At 40.4% G+C, this 14,408-nt stretch overlaps 1 protein-coding gene across 1 annotated transcript; it reads right to left on the bottom strand.

Annotated features, from left to right (window-relative positions):
* Window positions 1-10,840: 10,840 nt before the first annotated feature.
* Window positions 10,841-13,377, bottom strand: arf6a (ADP-ribosylation factor 6a). Its single transcript, XM_078274454.1, has 2 exons — window positions 13,229-13,377; window positions 10,841-13,097 (listed from the first exon to the last, which is right to left on the bottom strand). The coding sequence occupies exon 2, from the start codon at window positions 12,572-12,574 to the stop codon at window positions 12,047-12,049; it is 528 nt and encodes a 175-aa protein (XP_078130580.1). The 5' UTR covers window positions 12,575-13,097; window positions 13,229-13,377; the 3' UTR covers window positions 10,841-12,046.
* Window positions 13,378-14,408: the final 1,031 nt, after the last annotated feature.

Here is a 14,408-nt window from a genome sequence, read left to right as displayed (position 1 = left end):
TCATGAATGAGCTTCATTATAAACCAAACCGAACAACCACACCCTTAATCTTGACAGCCCACTTAAAAAAACTGTACAACCAACTGACTGGTGCTTACTCAACTTAAAAGGGTATAGAGTAGTATGCAAGCTTCACTGTGAATCAGAAGTTTAACCTCTCACATACTTTTCATCTGAGATAAAGTAGAAACTGGATGGACCAGATGTATGTGTGTGTGTGTGTGTGTGTGTGTGTGTGTGTGTGTGTGTGTGTGTGTGTGTGTGTGTGTGTGTGTGTGTGTGTGTGTACGTGCGTGCGTGCGTGCGTGTCTGTGTTCTAGTGAGTGTAAATTTCTGTCTTTCCCATTTTGGGATTAAGGTCCCACCCTCCTCACTCTCTCAATCTCTCTCTGCCTCTATCCTTCCCATTTTCTCTGTCACTTTCCTCTGCTTTCTGTTTTCTTTCTGGCTGTCCCTGTCTATGTTTGGCTGAATTTCCGCATTTAACCAGAAATGATGTTTGTCCTTCATCCTTGCTGGAATCCTTGCTGCTCCCCTTAATTCACATTGTTTATGGCCATAATAATCAATCAGAAGGGCAAGGATCCAGTCTGCGCTGTGGGAAGTATTTACTCCGTCTACCCAGGAATTTACAATGTGAAGAATGCTGTGAATGAATAGAATCCACTCTATATATTTCATGATTATGTGGTGATTTATTAATGTCCAGAAGAGAATTTCTCTTTTAGCTTTTCACTGAGATCATAGAACAGTGGGAGAGATTCATCAACCTGCTAAAGGATACTTAGCACAGTATACGGTGCTTGTCATTGCAGAGTTGACTTTGTGTCCACAAACTGTCTTTCTGTTCACAACATCACCCCACTGCCACAAATAGACAAGGAAACTGTTTATATATATATATATATATATATATATATATATATATAAACTGTTTTTCCATGATGTCATGAGTTCTGTCATCTAGACCCTCTAGCAGTTAAAGTGATAAAGAGAAGCAGATGTGATTAATAAAAAAAAAGGACATGGCCATTTTGATTGATAGCCACTTTATGATTCTCATGAGTTGATCACAATGCGAGGTCTTGCATGTCCTGCTACTGTAGCTTATATTATTTATATTCACAGTTCACAAAATATGCTATTGGTATAAAATGCTAAAAGTAGTTTACCTCAATAAATCAGCAGTACATAACAATTAAAAGAATTCCATTTATGGCAGCTTGATTTGGTGTTTATGTCACCAGCATGAATCAAAGGGATCTAACGAGCCAAATTGGAAAGGAATGTGTAGTCTACTTTGTACCACGGTGTGTAGTAGCAATGAACCATGTTGCATCACACAAGTTATCTAGAAACCATATTTGGTGAGCAAATCACGGATGAGATTGTATGCCTAATTGTGAACATGTGGAATGCATTACCTCTGCTATCATTATGCAGCTTTTTGGCAGGCTGCATTTCAAGTCAAGCAAAACATAGAGTAGCTACCGATCATTTTTAAGTGAATGCTCATGCAGAATGTACACAAATAAGGACCTTTCTGGAATAACTCGACACTCAAATGTTCTGAATAACAGTCAGATAACAGATATACACAAATGTCGCCACATGTTCACAAATGATAAATACATACATATATATATGTATTACATTTTTGTTATTACATTATACATGTAATAACAAAATACTGAACACATACTGGGAAATGAATAGAGACACAAGAGTAAATCAAATTATTAAAAAAAAACAGACATTTAGACAACTCTCTGTTCAAACAAGCAATATATATATTTGGGGGGTGGCAGTAGGGAGTTGGGTTGGGAACCAGAGGGTCGCTAGTTTAAGTCCCCGTGCGGACCGAAATACAGAGGTGGACTGGTAGCTGGAGAAGTGCCAGTTCACTTCCTGGGCACTGCCAAGGTGCCCTTGAGCAAGGCACTGAACCCCTGTTCAGCAGTCGCAGCCCACTCACTCTGACATCTCTCCATTAGTGCATGTAAAAGGACCTGAGCATGTGTGTGTATTTCAGGCCTGTGTGTAGTGTGTAATAACAACAGAGTGTAAATTGTAATTTCCCCATTGGGGATCAATAAAGAGTATAAATTATTAAATTATTATTATATTATATGCCTATAACTGCATGATCCCACTAATGCTTTGGTATTTTGGCTTTCACATACTGTAGGCCTACGCCATCAGACAGAGTTCATGATGAATGTGACTGCTGGATTGTTTCTATGAAATATATACCCTTAACGTCAGCGCATCAGTGACGTGAAGATCTGGATCTAGTTGACTCTGCTTTAAAAGATAGATATTTGAAGAATGGTAAGTAAGGGATGGGAGTCAAGCCTGTCAGGTTTAGACCGCTTAGATGTGCTTCAGCCATCTGCTGCTGAGTCTTTGTCAATGTTGCCATAGAGACAAGAGCAAACAAAGAAAAGGTATTTCTGTCATTTAGCAACCCTGTCTCCCCTAGTTGTAGTTGGACTGGTGAAGCAGAACCTAAGAATTCTGGATATAATACATACCAAATAGAGAAAAAAGATTTATTAAATCACTTTAATACAGAGAATAAAATAATTTCATGATATCATATGTAAACATCACTGTGTGCTTGTGTAAGTGCATGAGGCCATGTTTGTAACATAAAAGACAGTGTCCTACCTGTGAGTGCACACATGCCTGTATGTGTGTGTGTGTGTGTGTGTGTGTGTGTGTGTGTGTGTGTGTGTGTGTGTGTGTGTGTGTGTGTGTGTGTGTGTGTGTGTGAGACACCATACTCCCTCTACTTGAGGAGACGGCAGACTCCTACATAGAGCAGGCATGATACTGCAGATGGCTCAGCATATTACCATTCTCGGACACAACAGGCTCCGCTAGTGATTTTGGCTGCCTGCGATGAAGACTTAATTGCAGACACAAGCAGGTTTGTTGCAAAACACTGAAAATGAAGGCATTAAAAACTGCTTGTATATACTGTACACAACAGATTTAACAAACCACTGTACACAGTCACATCAAGTATATTGAGTAAATAGCTTTTATTTCAATAGTTTTTAAATATATGCTGATTTTGGGGCACTTTTTATGCTTTATTAAGATAGTGACAGAGAGGAAAGGGGAAGCCCTACAGCAGAGAGCCCTGGGCTGGTAAGGACTCAGCCTTAATTGCTTGATTGCACATAATGATATTGTTAGATTTAGCACATCACTGAGCAAGATAAGAAAAAATCACATGAGAAGCAGGGGATAAGAAAGTCATTCAATGACCTCACAGAAACAACATTTGAGCCAAATTGGTCAGATATGGACCAAATACATGTAAATCTGCTGCACGTGAAAGATTAACCAAATTTGTTGTCAGTTGGTTCGGCAGTACACTTTATGTATTCCAGTGTTTCATTTAAAATTAATTATTGATTAGGTTCCATCACAGTATACAAAAAGAACTGAATAAGAGAACCATCATTACAACTTAATTCAAGAAGTACTGTGGAACACTTACAACCTGTAATCTTTAGAGAAACAGGAAACATTGTACCAGCGTGGTACATATCACGAGGCCTCATATCAGCTTAAACATTGACTAGTGAGCTGAGACGTTCTCTGATTGCTCTGAGTCCCTTCACAAATCATTGAGCTCTATGGAGCACCTGCCAACAACCTGCCATACATGTACATGACCTGAGCACATAGGCTACATACACAGCTGCTCAGTGTGAGGGCCTTACAGGAAAGCAGATGGCTCCTCAGACGGGTCATTAATAGGAGCCAGTGGGAAGACTGTGTGTGGTGGGTTATTTTTGGATTTAGTGTTGTGTGTTATTTAGGGATGAAAGTTGTATTGGTGACTCTATTTCTGTGCTTGTGTAAGTGGGAGGTTGCCAACAGGCACCAGAGAGAGAGAGAGAGAGAGAGAGAATGAGAGAGAAAGCGATAATTGGCTCCCTGTTTAGTCTGACAATATTCCACAGCCGACATATTAATAATTACACAAGGTGTGAATGGCAGCCTTTGACCTGGGTTCAAAAGATGTCATTACCACAGCTTTTAAAGAATGTGTAAAGGCTTGATACTGTAATTCGGCAGTATATTTGCAATAATAAACAACCTAGGCTAAAATACTCTACCCTGCAACATACCACAAACACGGGAGGCCTAGCCCTCCCTAACCTTAAAGGGTACCACAGAGCCTTTCAGCTACGGGCCCTCAGAGTGTGGATGGACCCCTCATCTACAGTCCCATGGAGAGAAATAGAGCAAAACCTCACTGGAAGTCTAAGACTGCAAGACTTTGCTTATGCAAAAAAGTGTATGCTAGGCTATATGGCCCTATCACCAACACACTGACCAACTTTAAACAGGTGGAGGAGCACCTATGATACACCAATAAGTGGCATTTGAATACCCCAATATGGCACAATGCACACCTAATGTCTGGTAACAAACCCTTTACTTGTAACCAGTGGAGTGACCGAGGTATTTATACTTTAGACCAGCTATTCAATGATGAAGGTATGTTAAGTTTTGAAGACCTGAGAGCTAGCTTTGAGGTCCCTAGGACATTCTTCTTCCTTTATCTTTGCTTAAGATCATCCCTAAAATGTTATGGAGTGCCATGGGGGAACATTCTTGAGACACACCCAATCATTAAATGGCTCGTTGATTCTCCTGTGAGAGGATTAGTGTCCAAGATTTATGCTAAATTGATGCAAGTATCCGTAGGAGAACGCCCAATAGTAAAGAAATAGGAGTGAGAGCTGAGCCCTGAGGAGAACGTAATTAATTGGGAGACAGTTTGGGACATTTCCCATTGTTCCAAGAACCCAAATCACCAGTATATCCACTTCAACATATGCCATAGGACATATTGGACTCCTCAGAAGAGATATGTCTCTAAAGTCATTCCTACTCCCTATTGCACGTTCTGTCAACCTGAACAAACTGGAACTTTCCTACACATGGTCTGGGAGTGTGAACAGGTGCATGAGTTTTGGAATAAAACAACATCAATAATATCTGATGTGATAGGATGTCAAATTCCTACTGACCTGATTGTTTTGTTACTTAATGATGACTCTATATTACACTTGTTTGGGAGACAGAAGAAAATTTGGCTAGCTGGATCAACCGCAACCAAAAACATTATAGCTCAACGCTGGCTCCCCCCCCCCCCACTCGCTTTATATAAAACAGTGGTTGGCGTACTTCCTGGACATAGTTATGCTTGAGCTCTCTACAGCAAGGATTAACAAAGCCAAGTCATCGACTATAGACCTATAGAAAAACGCAGCAGCACAAGTATCAGTCCTAATGACCTCAACACCACAAGAATTAGAAGAGAGCGACTAGGCAAGGTGTGATTTTAGTTTTTTTTGTTTTCTTGTATTTTGGTTTGTTTTGTTTTCCCTTGAGACCGCAGAGGGTGGGGGGTGGGAGAGGGTTTTGGTTCTTGTTTGATTGTATTTGTTTGTTCTGTATGTTGTGTGTTCTAAAAATATAAAAAATAATAAAAAATTGATCATAAAAAAAAAGAATGTGTAAAGGCATACACACACTTCTTGTTTCTTTTATCTCCACTTGAGATGAACAGAAGGAAACTTAGAGTTAAACTAAGTATTGCGGCTGTAAGCAGTCCAACAAAGTGCTGCCGCGAGGGACTAAACACTGAGAGATGTTATATGTTATATGTGACGCGCTCGGGATTGTATTGCAATGATTTATTCCTCTTCTTCCACACGTAAAATACAACTAGCACTGCAGTTACCAAATGTAAAGTTACCTTGTGAGTAGAAATAATTGCGTTAGTGTGGCGTGCTGCGGTCAACAGAAAGTGTTCGCTCCCAGGTTCACCCCCTCTCTGTCAATGCCCAAAAAAACCCAGGTGAAGCAAACAAATATGTTATCACTTCCGCTCAAACCGTGATGAAAACGCCCACCACCTACAATATCAGTGCACAACACAATAATCAACAAACAACATAAATGAGACCATAAACAACATACAATAGGCGACTCCTACACTAAGATATAAATGATGTTCATTCCACTTGTTGGCCAAACTCATATTAAAAGCAGTCAAGGATTCTGCATCAAGACTGGATTATGTTTCCGTTCCATAGCAAGTCAGTCCAGGAAATTACAGTGCTGTTGAACAAACACATAATTTACTTCAACTATGTTCTGTTTTAGACCCAGACACATCCATATTACTTCTATCTACTATCCTGTTAATCTTTTTTTTTATTTATCTCAATGTGTCTATCTGTTGCTGTGGTGTGCCATGTGTCACACAGGAAGGTTGCAGTATATGTCACTTCCTGTAACAAATGAAAGCACAACCCATTTACCCATCAGTTTAGGTCTTTATCTATAGAGGAAGTCTTTCTGTAATTAGAAAATTCTGTTCTTTTATTTATTTCAGGCTAAAAGTAATCTTTTCACTGAAAGATTTGTCTTAGTGCTAAATTCCTGTTCCTGTTTTGTATGTATTGTTAATGTTTACAGACATTTTAGCCCACAAAATTCGTTATTGGTGTAAAAAAAAAAAAAAAGGATACTGATCACAACTGCATTAATTTAATTTAAAATGTGGTTTAAATACATTTTGAGCAAAACCTTCAGGCAAGCAAAGTGAAAATCTGTGTACCAGGCCTGATTGTATGTACATAAGGTCTTTCCACCTGCTTTTCTTTTACATTTTACAAGACAGTGAACAAATCATGTTCTGCTCTGAAGGATGTGAAAAAGCAATTAATTACATCTGTGAGCCTGAATCATTAGTGCACAAATCCCTCCCACTGCACAACTACTCTGCCAAATGCAAACACAGGCCTCAGGCTCCCTGTAATTATTAGCACATTGTCCAAGGCCGAGGGAAACGCAATGTGCGACAGATTCTGAGGAGCTTACAACTGCCTGGAAGCTGAATGTCACTCTGCATGCTGCTTTTACGACACTTTTTTAAAGGGCTCCATGACAACTGAAACATTGAGACTTTCTGAGCCCATCCACCCAGTCCTAAAGTCCCTTTGTGTGTGTCAGTAGTGGATGTTGTGATGTTGGGAAAACAAAAGCAATCCCAGGGCGAATCGTATTCTTGACGAGCTGAAGAAGAACTGGTTTGATAAAGATTAGGCAGAGGGGTGTGTTAGAGTGACTAGTTCGATCATGCATAGACGATTTTCTAACAAACTATTTAATGGAAGCTTTTCTTATAAAAATCCACTTAGATAAACACATGTCATGGCTGCAGTCTTTGTGTAATTTACACGCTACTCCCAAAACTGTTACTGATAAAACAGTTACTGATAAACATGAAGTTTCCAAAGACTTCAGATTATGATGATTTCTCTAATTAATCTTGTTACAACATTTAAAAAAATACACCTGATCCACTCTCCTGTCTGTCTGTTAAATATGAAGCTACAGCTAGCAACCTGTTAGCTTAGCTGGGCGCCTGGTTAGCTCACCTGGTAGAGAGGGCGCCCATATATAGAGGTTTACTCCTCGATGCAGCGGCCCTGTGCTGCATGTCATTCCCCTTCTCTCTCCCCTTTCAAGTCTAAGCTGTCCTATACAAATAAAGGCCTAAATAGCCAAAAAAAGAATAAAAAAAAAAAAAAGAAGACAGTTATCAGCTACAAAAAAAACCCAAAAATGTTAGCTTAGCTTAGCTTAGCTTAGCACAAAGACAGGAAGTGCTGACCTAGCCTGGCTCTGTCCAAAGATAAGAAAATTGCCAACCAGCGCCTCTGAAGCTCACTAATTAGCATATCTCTCTTTATAATAACAACATTTACAACTAGAAGAGCAGTCAGAGAAGGCAGACCTCTGCCAACATTCAAAACTGTAAAATATAACTGTTGTTAACATATACAGCTATAAGCTTCACTGTCGGCAGTCCATGCATTGCAATGATGTTTTCTAAATGTCGTCAAAATGTCTGTATCCATTCACTTTTCATTCCACAGATTCTGTACATATATACACCAGCCAATCGGACTAACACTTTAACACATAAACACATTTGTACAAACATGATGGGAGAAGGTTGAGGTTGAAACTCTCGCAGAGTGCTTCCCTTGGCCAATGACTCTTTAAGTAAAGAGAGCATACCATCTCTAAACTCCCCAGCTCTATGGAAACAACCGTGGGTAGAACAGAACGGCGATGATAAGAGTGTCTATTCAACTCGAGATCTCACTTTTAGTGTATGTGAGGTTGAAGTTACCAGAGACACAACCCATGCTTGTACTGCATTTAGCTCGTAGATTAAGATTTACAGTGGCATGACACGTCGTTAACAGCTGGTTTGGCACCGGGCAAACAGGTGAATATTTCTCTGAAAGCATGTCAGAGGTTTTTTTGTGTCATATTTCATAAAATACAACTGACTCTTTAATGATGAAATGTGCATTGTCTGTGACAGTTTCCTGGTTTGTTGAATGACAAACTGAAGTGAGATTAAAATCAAAGAGGAACGCCTGAGTAAACAAATGACAGAGGAACTGCCAATGAGCTCCATTTAAAAGTATTGTTTGAAACCACCCTCTTCAAAAGGCGTACAATAGTTTAGTCCACCCCCGCCCAGCAACATACAATGGCAGCGCTCGAGGCTAAAGCTGAATGTGAAAGAAAACGGAGCAGGTCTACTCAGGCTTTCATTCACATCCAACACTTCCGTAGTGAACTTTCACTGGGAGACTGATCACCGGAAACACATTTCAACTGAATCACAGCTGAGGTCCTGATTTGACTGATGATGACGAGGAGAAGGAACTGAAAGAACTGTCTTGTTGTATCAATGAGGTTGCAGGGGTAACTGTGAACAACTTCAGAGTGGATTAGTTTCAGCTACTTCTCTGCTAGCAGCTGACTCTCTGAGGCAGGTTTTTCTTGACAAAAATGCTGTTGAATTCGTAGATTCTTCCTGGTTAGAAGAGGAGAGATCAGAAAGGAAACTCTTGAAATCGTGTCCTTTAACTGAGGGCCACAGGTGAGTCGGACAGCATTTGACACCAGCCAATGTGTGCAGTGCATCTGCTGCTGAGTGCAGTGACAGCTGTACAAAAGGCCTCTGACATGTTTTGAGCAGCATGAACCACTGGCTCTGCGCTGACGTAATGTTATTTTAACAGATAATACAGTCCTTTGCTGAACCTCAGCTACAAACTGCTCTCCCTTTATTTATTTATATTTTATTATATTACATATTTCCTTTCCTGAGAAAAGAAAAAGTGTTTGTAGATTTTGGATTTCCGCATCCACAGTGGAAGTCATGAATGAAAAAATTGTACGCAAACAAGATCATACCTGACCCACCAGAGGCACGGCCCTCAACTGTTCAAATAAAGTGGCTTCATTACAAAAGTGCACTGTGAAAATGCACAACATTCCTGTAAGTGCAGCTTCTAATTCCCCGAAAAATATTACTGGAAAGTGAGCAATTTCAGGAGAGACTATGGACTGTGGCATTAGTGCGCCTATCTCAGTTCAACTGCCTGTCCCCGTCCTTCATGCTGGACACGTCACTTTAACGGTACTGCTTTCAACCGAGCAACAGGTCAAACTTCAAATCACCAGCAGCTACAGAACAAACACTGCGTGAGCAAACAGAGCAAATACAGAGATAGAAAGAGGAAGCATTCCTGCACAGGAATTCCTGGACTGTGACTCTCCTGAACATACAGTACTACAGTAACATATCAGGAAGAAGAAAAAATGTAATACCTTCAAACTGTAACATTATGAGGATATTTGAGAGTGCTACCTACTGACATAGCAAGTTCAGAAATAGACAAAACCTGCACTGGATTCAGTATTTCACCCGTTTATGTTTACAGTTCAACCTGACACTCAGTGTTACTGTCTTTGCTCACCGACAGGCGTGACAACTATTTTGTTTGTTTCTTAACTTCACACATGGTGTCATGACCCACAATTCACACAGGCCACTTTAGATGCATGAGGAGAAGTTGGCCTTCAGACACACAGCTCTTTTCCTTCCTTAGGAACACGTGAAATTCTGAGCAGCGATATACATATAGTAAGTGGTTAGAACAAAAAGGGAAAAAATTAATGGTTTCAAAATTGTGGCCTGATCTCAAGGCTGTCCCTTTAGCGACTCACGTACCAAGGGCAAAACACCAGGCTGGTAAAAAGACCTTTTCTCCAGGCTGTCACCCTAACCTCAGTAGTTACACAAGCATGAAGTAAGACACTGCTCTCATCAAGTTCTCAGTGACCCAGATTCACTCTCTTCTTGATGAACTCATTCTCACCTGGATGTAAGACTTTTATCATGAGGACAATATATATATATATATATATATATCTATGTTTGTGAGAAATGTGTCATTTCCTGCTCTTGAAACTTTTAACAGCACCCATGTTGAAATATAGAATATAGGCGTACTAAGTGTCGTCCTATACCCCATTTAAAAGTTTAAGCTTGTTGACTTTTACCCTCCCGTGGTTCAAGATTTGGACCAACTCCACATTACCTCTTAATTTGCTTCCCTTGTTTGCAAATGTCAAAAGGCTTCTGAGGAGTCGGCTCCTGGATCGAAAAAGTGATACTTTAAGACCTGGAGCAAAGCGCGTTTTACCTCACAATCACTACTCTGAAACTAGAGATCTCATCATTTATTCACAGCCAATGACTCACACATACAAGTGCAGAAAGCAAACAGGCCAAGGCTCCCCTCACTTCACAGTTTGTTTCAAGTCTCACTTCCTCCTTTATGAGCTTGACTTTTTCAGAAGTGAAATATTCCTTTTGCTACTCTTCTAACGGTCGCAGCTGCTTATTGAAAAGGCGTCACTTCCGTACTGATCTGGATATATTTTTTTATTATTTCATCAGCATAGCAAAAGAAAAGGGAACAAAAATAAAACAGAGCAGTCTCTATGAACTATAAACAGAGAGTTGGTGTGTGTCTGCAGGATCTTAATAGTACAGGTAGATGACGATGGGTGAAAAAAGAAAAAGAAAAGAAGAAGCACCTACATTGGAGATGGTGGGGGGTTGGGCATTTCGTAAACACTTGCTGGGGTCCAAAAGTCAGTCAGAAAATCTAAATGTGCACAGCCAGCTGGTTGGTAACCACCCTCTCTCTCCCAAAGTGCAAACTCAGCAGTTGACAATATCTTCTGCCGCAGTAACTGTCATGATTTTGGGGCACCTGCAACCTGGGTCCCTCCTAAGGCAGCTGAAACTACAAATACTCAACAGTAACGGAAGCTCTGGGAGAAACAAAAGAGGCAGTAATAAGACTGGTGGTAACGGATTCAGAACCTGAAACAACAAAAATATATATCCATATCACAGTGTGTGTGAATATCCAGCGTCCACATAGTGTCTTTCAAACAAACTGCCACAGTAGACATGATGGATGTGATCACTGCACAGGAAACAAGAATGAACACATTTCCTCAACCACCCAAGTACAATCAATTATAAAAACAGCTATTTTTTTTTCTTCCCCAAAGGTCCTAACACATCGATAATACACATTCTTACAAATTACAGAGGCAGTTTGAGTCATGAAATTGATATGCTGATGTAGGCAATGGTTTCTGGACTTTTCCATCCTTTGGATATGTAGCTGGGTCATGAGAATACTGAATGAGAGCTAAGCAGGGGGCAAAAGTATAAGTGTGTGTCCCCAAAGTCCCCTCATAGAAATTATACAAAAGGAGGAAAACAAAAGAAGGGCTCAAAAGTAAAGAGTATTGTATATTTAAACAGTACTGAATATACAGAATGTGAACCAAAGCAAACTACAAAAAAAAAAAAAAAAAAAGGAAAGCCAGCCAAAAAAATAAATTGTCTTTGTATAAATGAAATCTGGGGTTATATTGAAGTCATCATTATCAAAAAGAAAAAGAAAACAAAATAGAATTGCTACTCTCTTTGACATACACTCAGCAGAGAGGTCATGGTATTAATTGCTTCAGATTGCATTTTTTTTTTTTTTTTTAATTTTCAGCTACTTTTTTTTGTCTCCAAGTGTCCAGGCTGGTGAAGGGAGAACCATTAAGATTTGTAATTTGAGGTAAGCCAGGTCAGGCCCTCGTATAGTCCATCCCCTGATGTCGCACATGAGGGCTGAACGTACCAATTCCTATCTCTGATACGGGTCAGGCCTAGCTTCTCCTGGATCTCGTGGGGTTTCATGGCATCTGGGAGGTCCTGTTTGTTGGCGAAGATCAGGATGATGGCGTCCCTCATCTCCCGGTCATTGATGATTCGGTGGAGCTCCTGCTTCGCCTCATCGATCCTGTCCCTGTCAGCACAATCCACCACGAAAATCAGGCCCTGGGTGCCTGTGTAGTAATGTCTCCAAAGTGGCCTGATCTTGTCCTGTCCCCCCACATCCCACACGTTGAACTTCACATTCTTATAGGTGACGGTCTCCACGTTGAAGCCAACAGTGGGGATGGTGGTGACCGACTGGCCCAGCTTCAGCTTGTACAGGATGGTAGTTTTACCAGCAGCATCAAGTCCAAGCATCAATATTCTCATCTCCTTGTTGCCAAAGATCTTTGAGAGCATTTTCCCCATCTTGGTTGCTGTGCATAAATACTTTGTTAGAAGAAAAAAAAAAAACAAGACTTCTCTTATGAGAGAAACTAGAAGTGGTTTTCAATACAACCGAGAAGTTACAGTTTCAGTGTGTGCTGAAAGCCCTCCACGTGATGGCAGCGGTGGGCTGACACCAGTGTCGATATTCTAAAGGCGGCGACTTTCAAGTGTGTACCTTTGGATAGCAGACCAATACAATTAGCTGGACGGTGGTGATCTGACCTGAGCGGCTGAATTGGAGCATTCAATGGGAGCAGTATGTGTGTAGCCCTCGTAGAATTGGGCGGGGATATATTTTCATGATCCACTGCCCTCCGATGTAAGAAGAAAAAATGACATCCCCTTGTTTCAAACTCGCCGTTGAGCACAGACTTCCTTCAAAATCCACATTTCAAGTCTTTCTTCTCCGAATATTAAGCTCTCCGGTCCGTTTCTGCACCGGGACATCCAGAGGAAGCGCGTTCAAAAGGTCATTGATTCATCCGACTTTCTTCTCTTCCCCCTGTGACACAAGAGCGGTCCAGAGAAGGGAGGGGTGTTAGTACAGAGGACAACTTTGGATCCGAAAAAATATTGTCTATGCGGATAGAAAAGCTAAACAAATACAAAGAACACAGAGAGCGGCATACATACCTACGTCTGCGGCAATCATCCCCCAGTCCCCGGGCCGTTTCTCCCCTCTCTTGCCGCTCTATGGATCTCTTCCTCCCTCTCTCTCTCCAGCCGTTCAGTCACACAGCGGCGGCGGTGCTGTGTTACCGGAAAAGGTGCGGACCCAGATCAGCCGCCACTTCCTCTACACTGCTCTCTCTCACACACACACACACACACACACACACACACACACACACACACACACACACACACACACACACACACACACACACACACACACACACACACACACCTGCTGCATTCAGGAGCTCCTCATGAGCTCCGACTTTTAAAGACGCCAAAAACATTCCAATATGAGGGCATTGCATAGTGTTTTTTAATAACCTTTTCCACACTTTCATGCTCTGCTGTTTTATTTGATCTATTTTGGTTCACCGTATTATTTTATTATACTATTGTTGTGATTATGGTATATTATAATAGGCTACCGTCCATAAGTAGCATATGTTTATAATAAGCATATGTATTTATTACTATATTTTTTCCTGGTTGTTTTAATAGGTTACTGCTCTTTGGATTATTTCCTGTATGTGTTTGGTTTTGAGCTTAAAGCTCCTGAACATTTATTTTCTCAATCAGCTTCTTATATGATGGTATCCTACATGAACACACTATACACTAATAGTAAGTCACAGTCAGAACAGTTTTGGTAACTAACTACATTCGAGATTTTTTCTCTCTCAGTTCCTCTCACTGGTTTAAAGTCATTGTTTAGAAAAAGTGATGCACCATTCAGGATAGCAATATTTCAATCAAAATGACAGACAGTTGGTGGGTTGTTTAGTCACTGTCAATCCACTTGGATCAAACCACATTCTTTACAGTCTTGATTAAGTAGATTAGCTGTATTGTGTAATGTTAAATATGTTTTTATTATTACTTTCTTCATCATAATATTGAATGTAATGAATAAGATTCAAAGTTTTTTTTAGCTCTGACACGCCCTGGACTACACTTCAACATCACTGCAGCATGGAGAGAAGTTCAACCACAGCACAAACCAAGCTTGACTTCACTAATTCAGCATTTAAACGCCATTGTATTATTGCTTATACCTTCTTAATGTATAATAATGAAACTAGTAAACATCTAAAGGCTAAATACAAACCACTTGAAACAAATGCACTCTTCACTTAAA

The sequence above is a fragment of the Sander vitreus genome, chromosome 18 (genome assembly GCF_031162955.1).
Source record: "Sander vitreus isolate 19-12246 chromosome 18, sanVit1, whole genome shotgun sequence".
NCBI classification, from domain to species: Eukaryota; Metazoa; Chordata; class Actinopteri; order Perciformes; family Percidae; genus Sander; species Sander vitreus.
Note: the sequence above shows the minus strand (reverse complement) of the source record. Positions and strands in the feature narration are given on the sequence as shown.

Bases quoted from the DNA above. Each gene is read 5' to 3' on its own strand.
- arf6a (XM_078274454.1), bottom strand. From the start codon at position 12,574: ATGGGGAAAATGCTCTCAAAGATCTTTGGCAACAAGGAGATGAGAATA.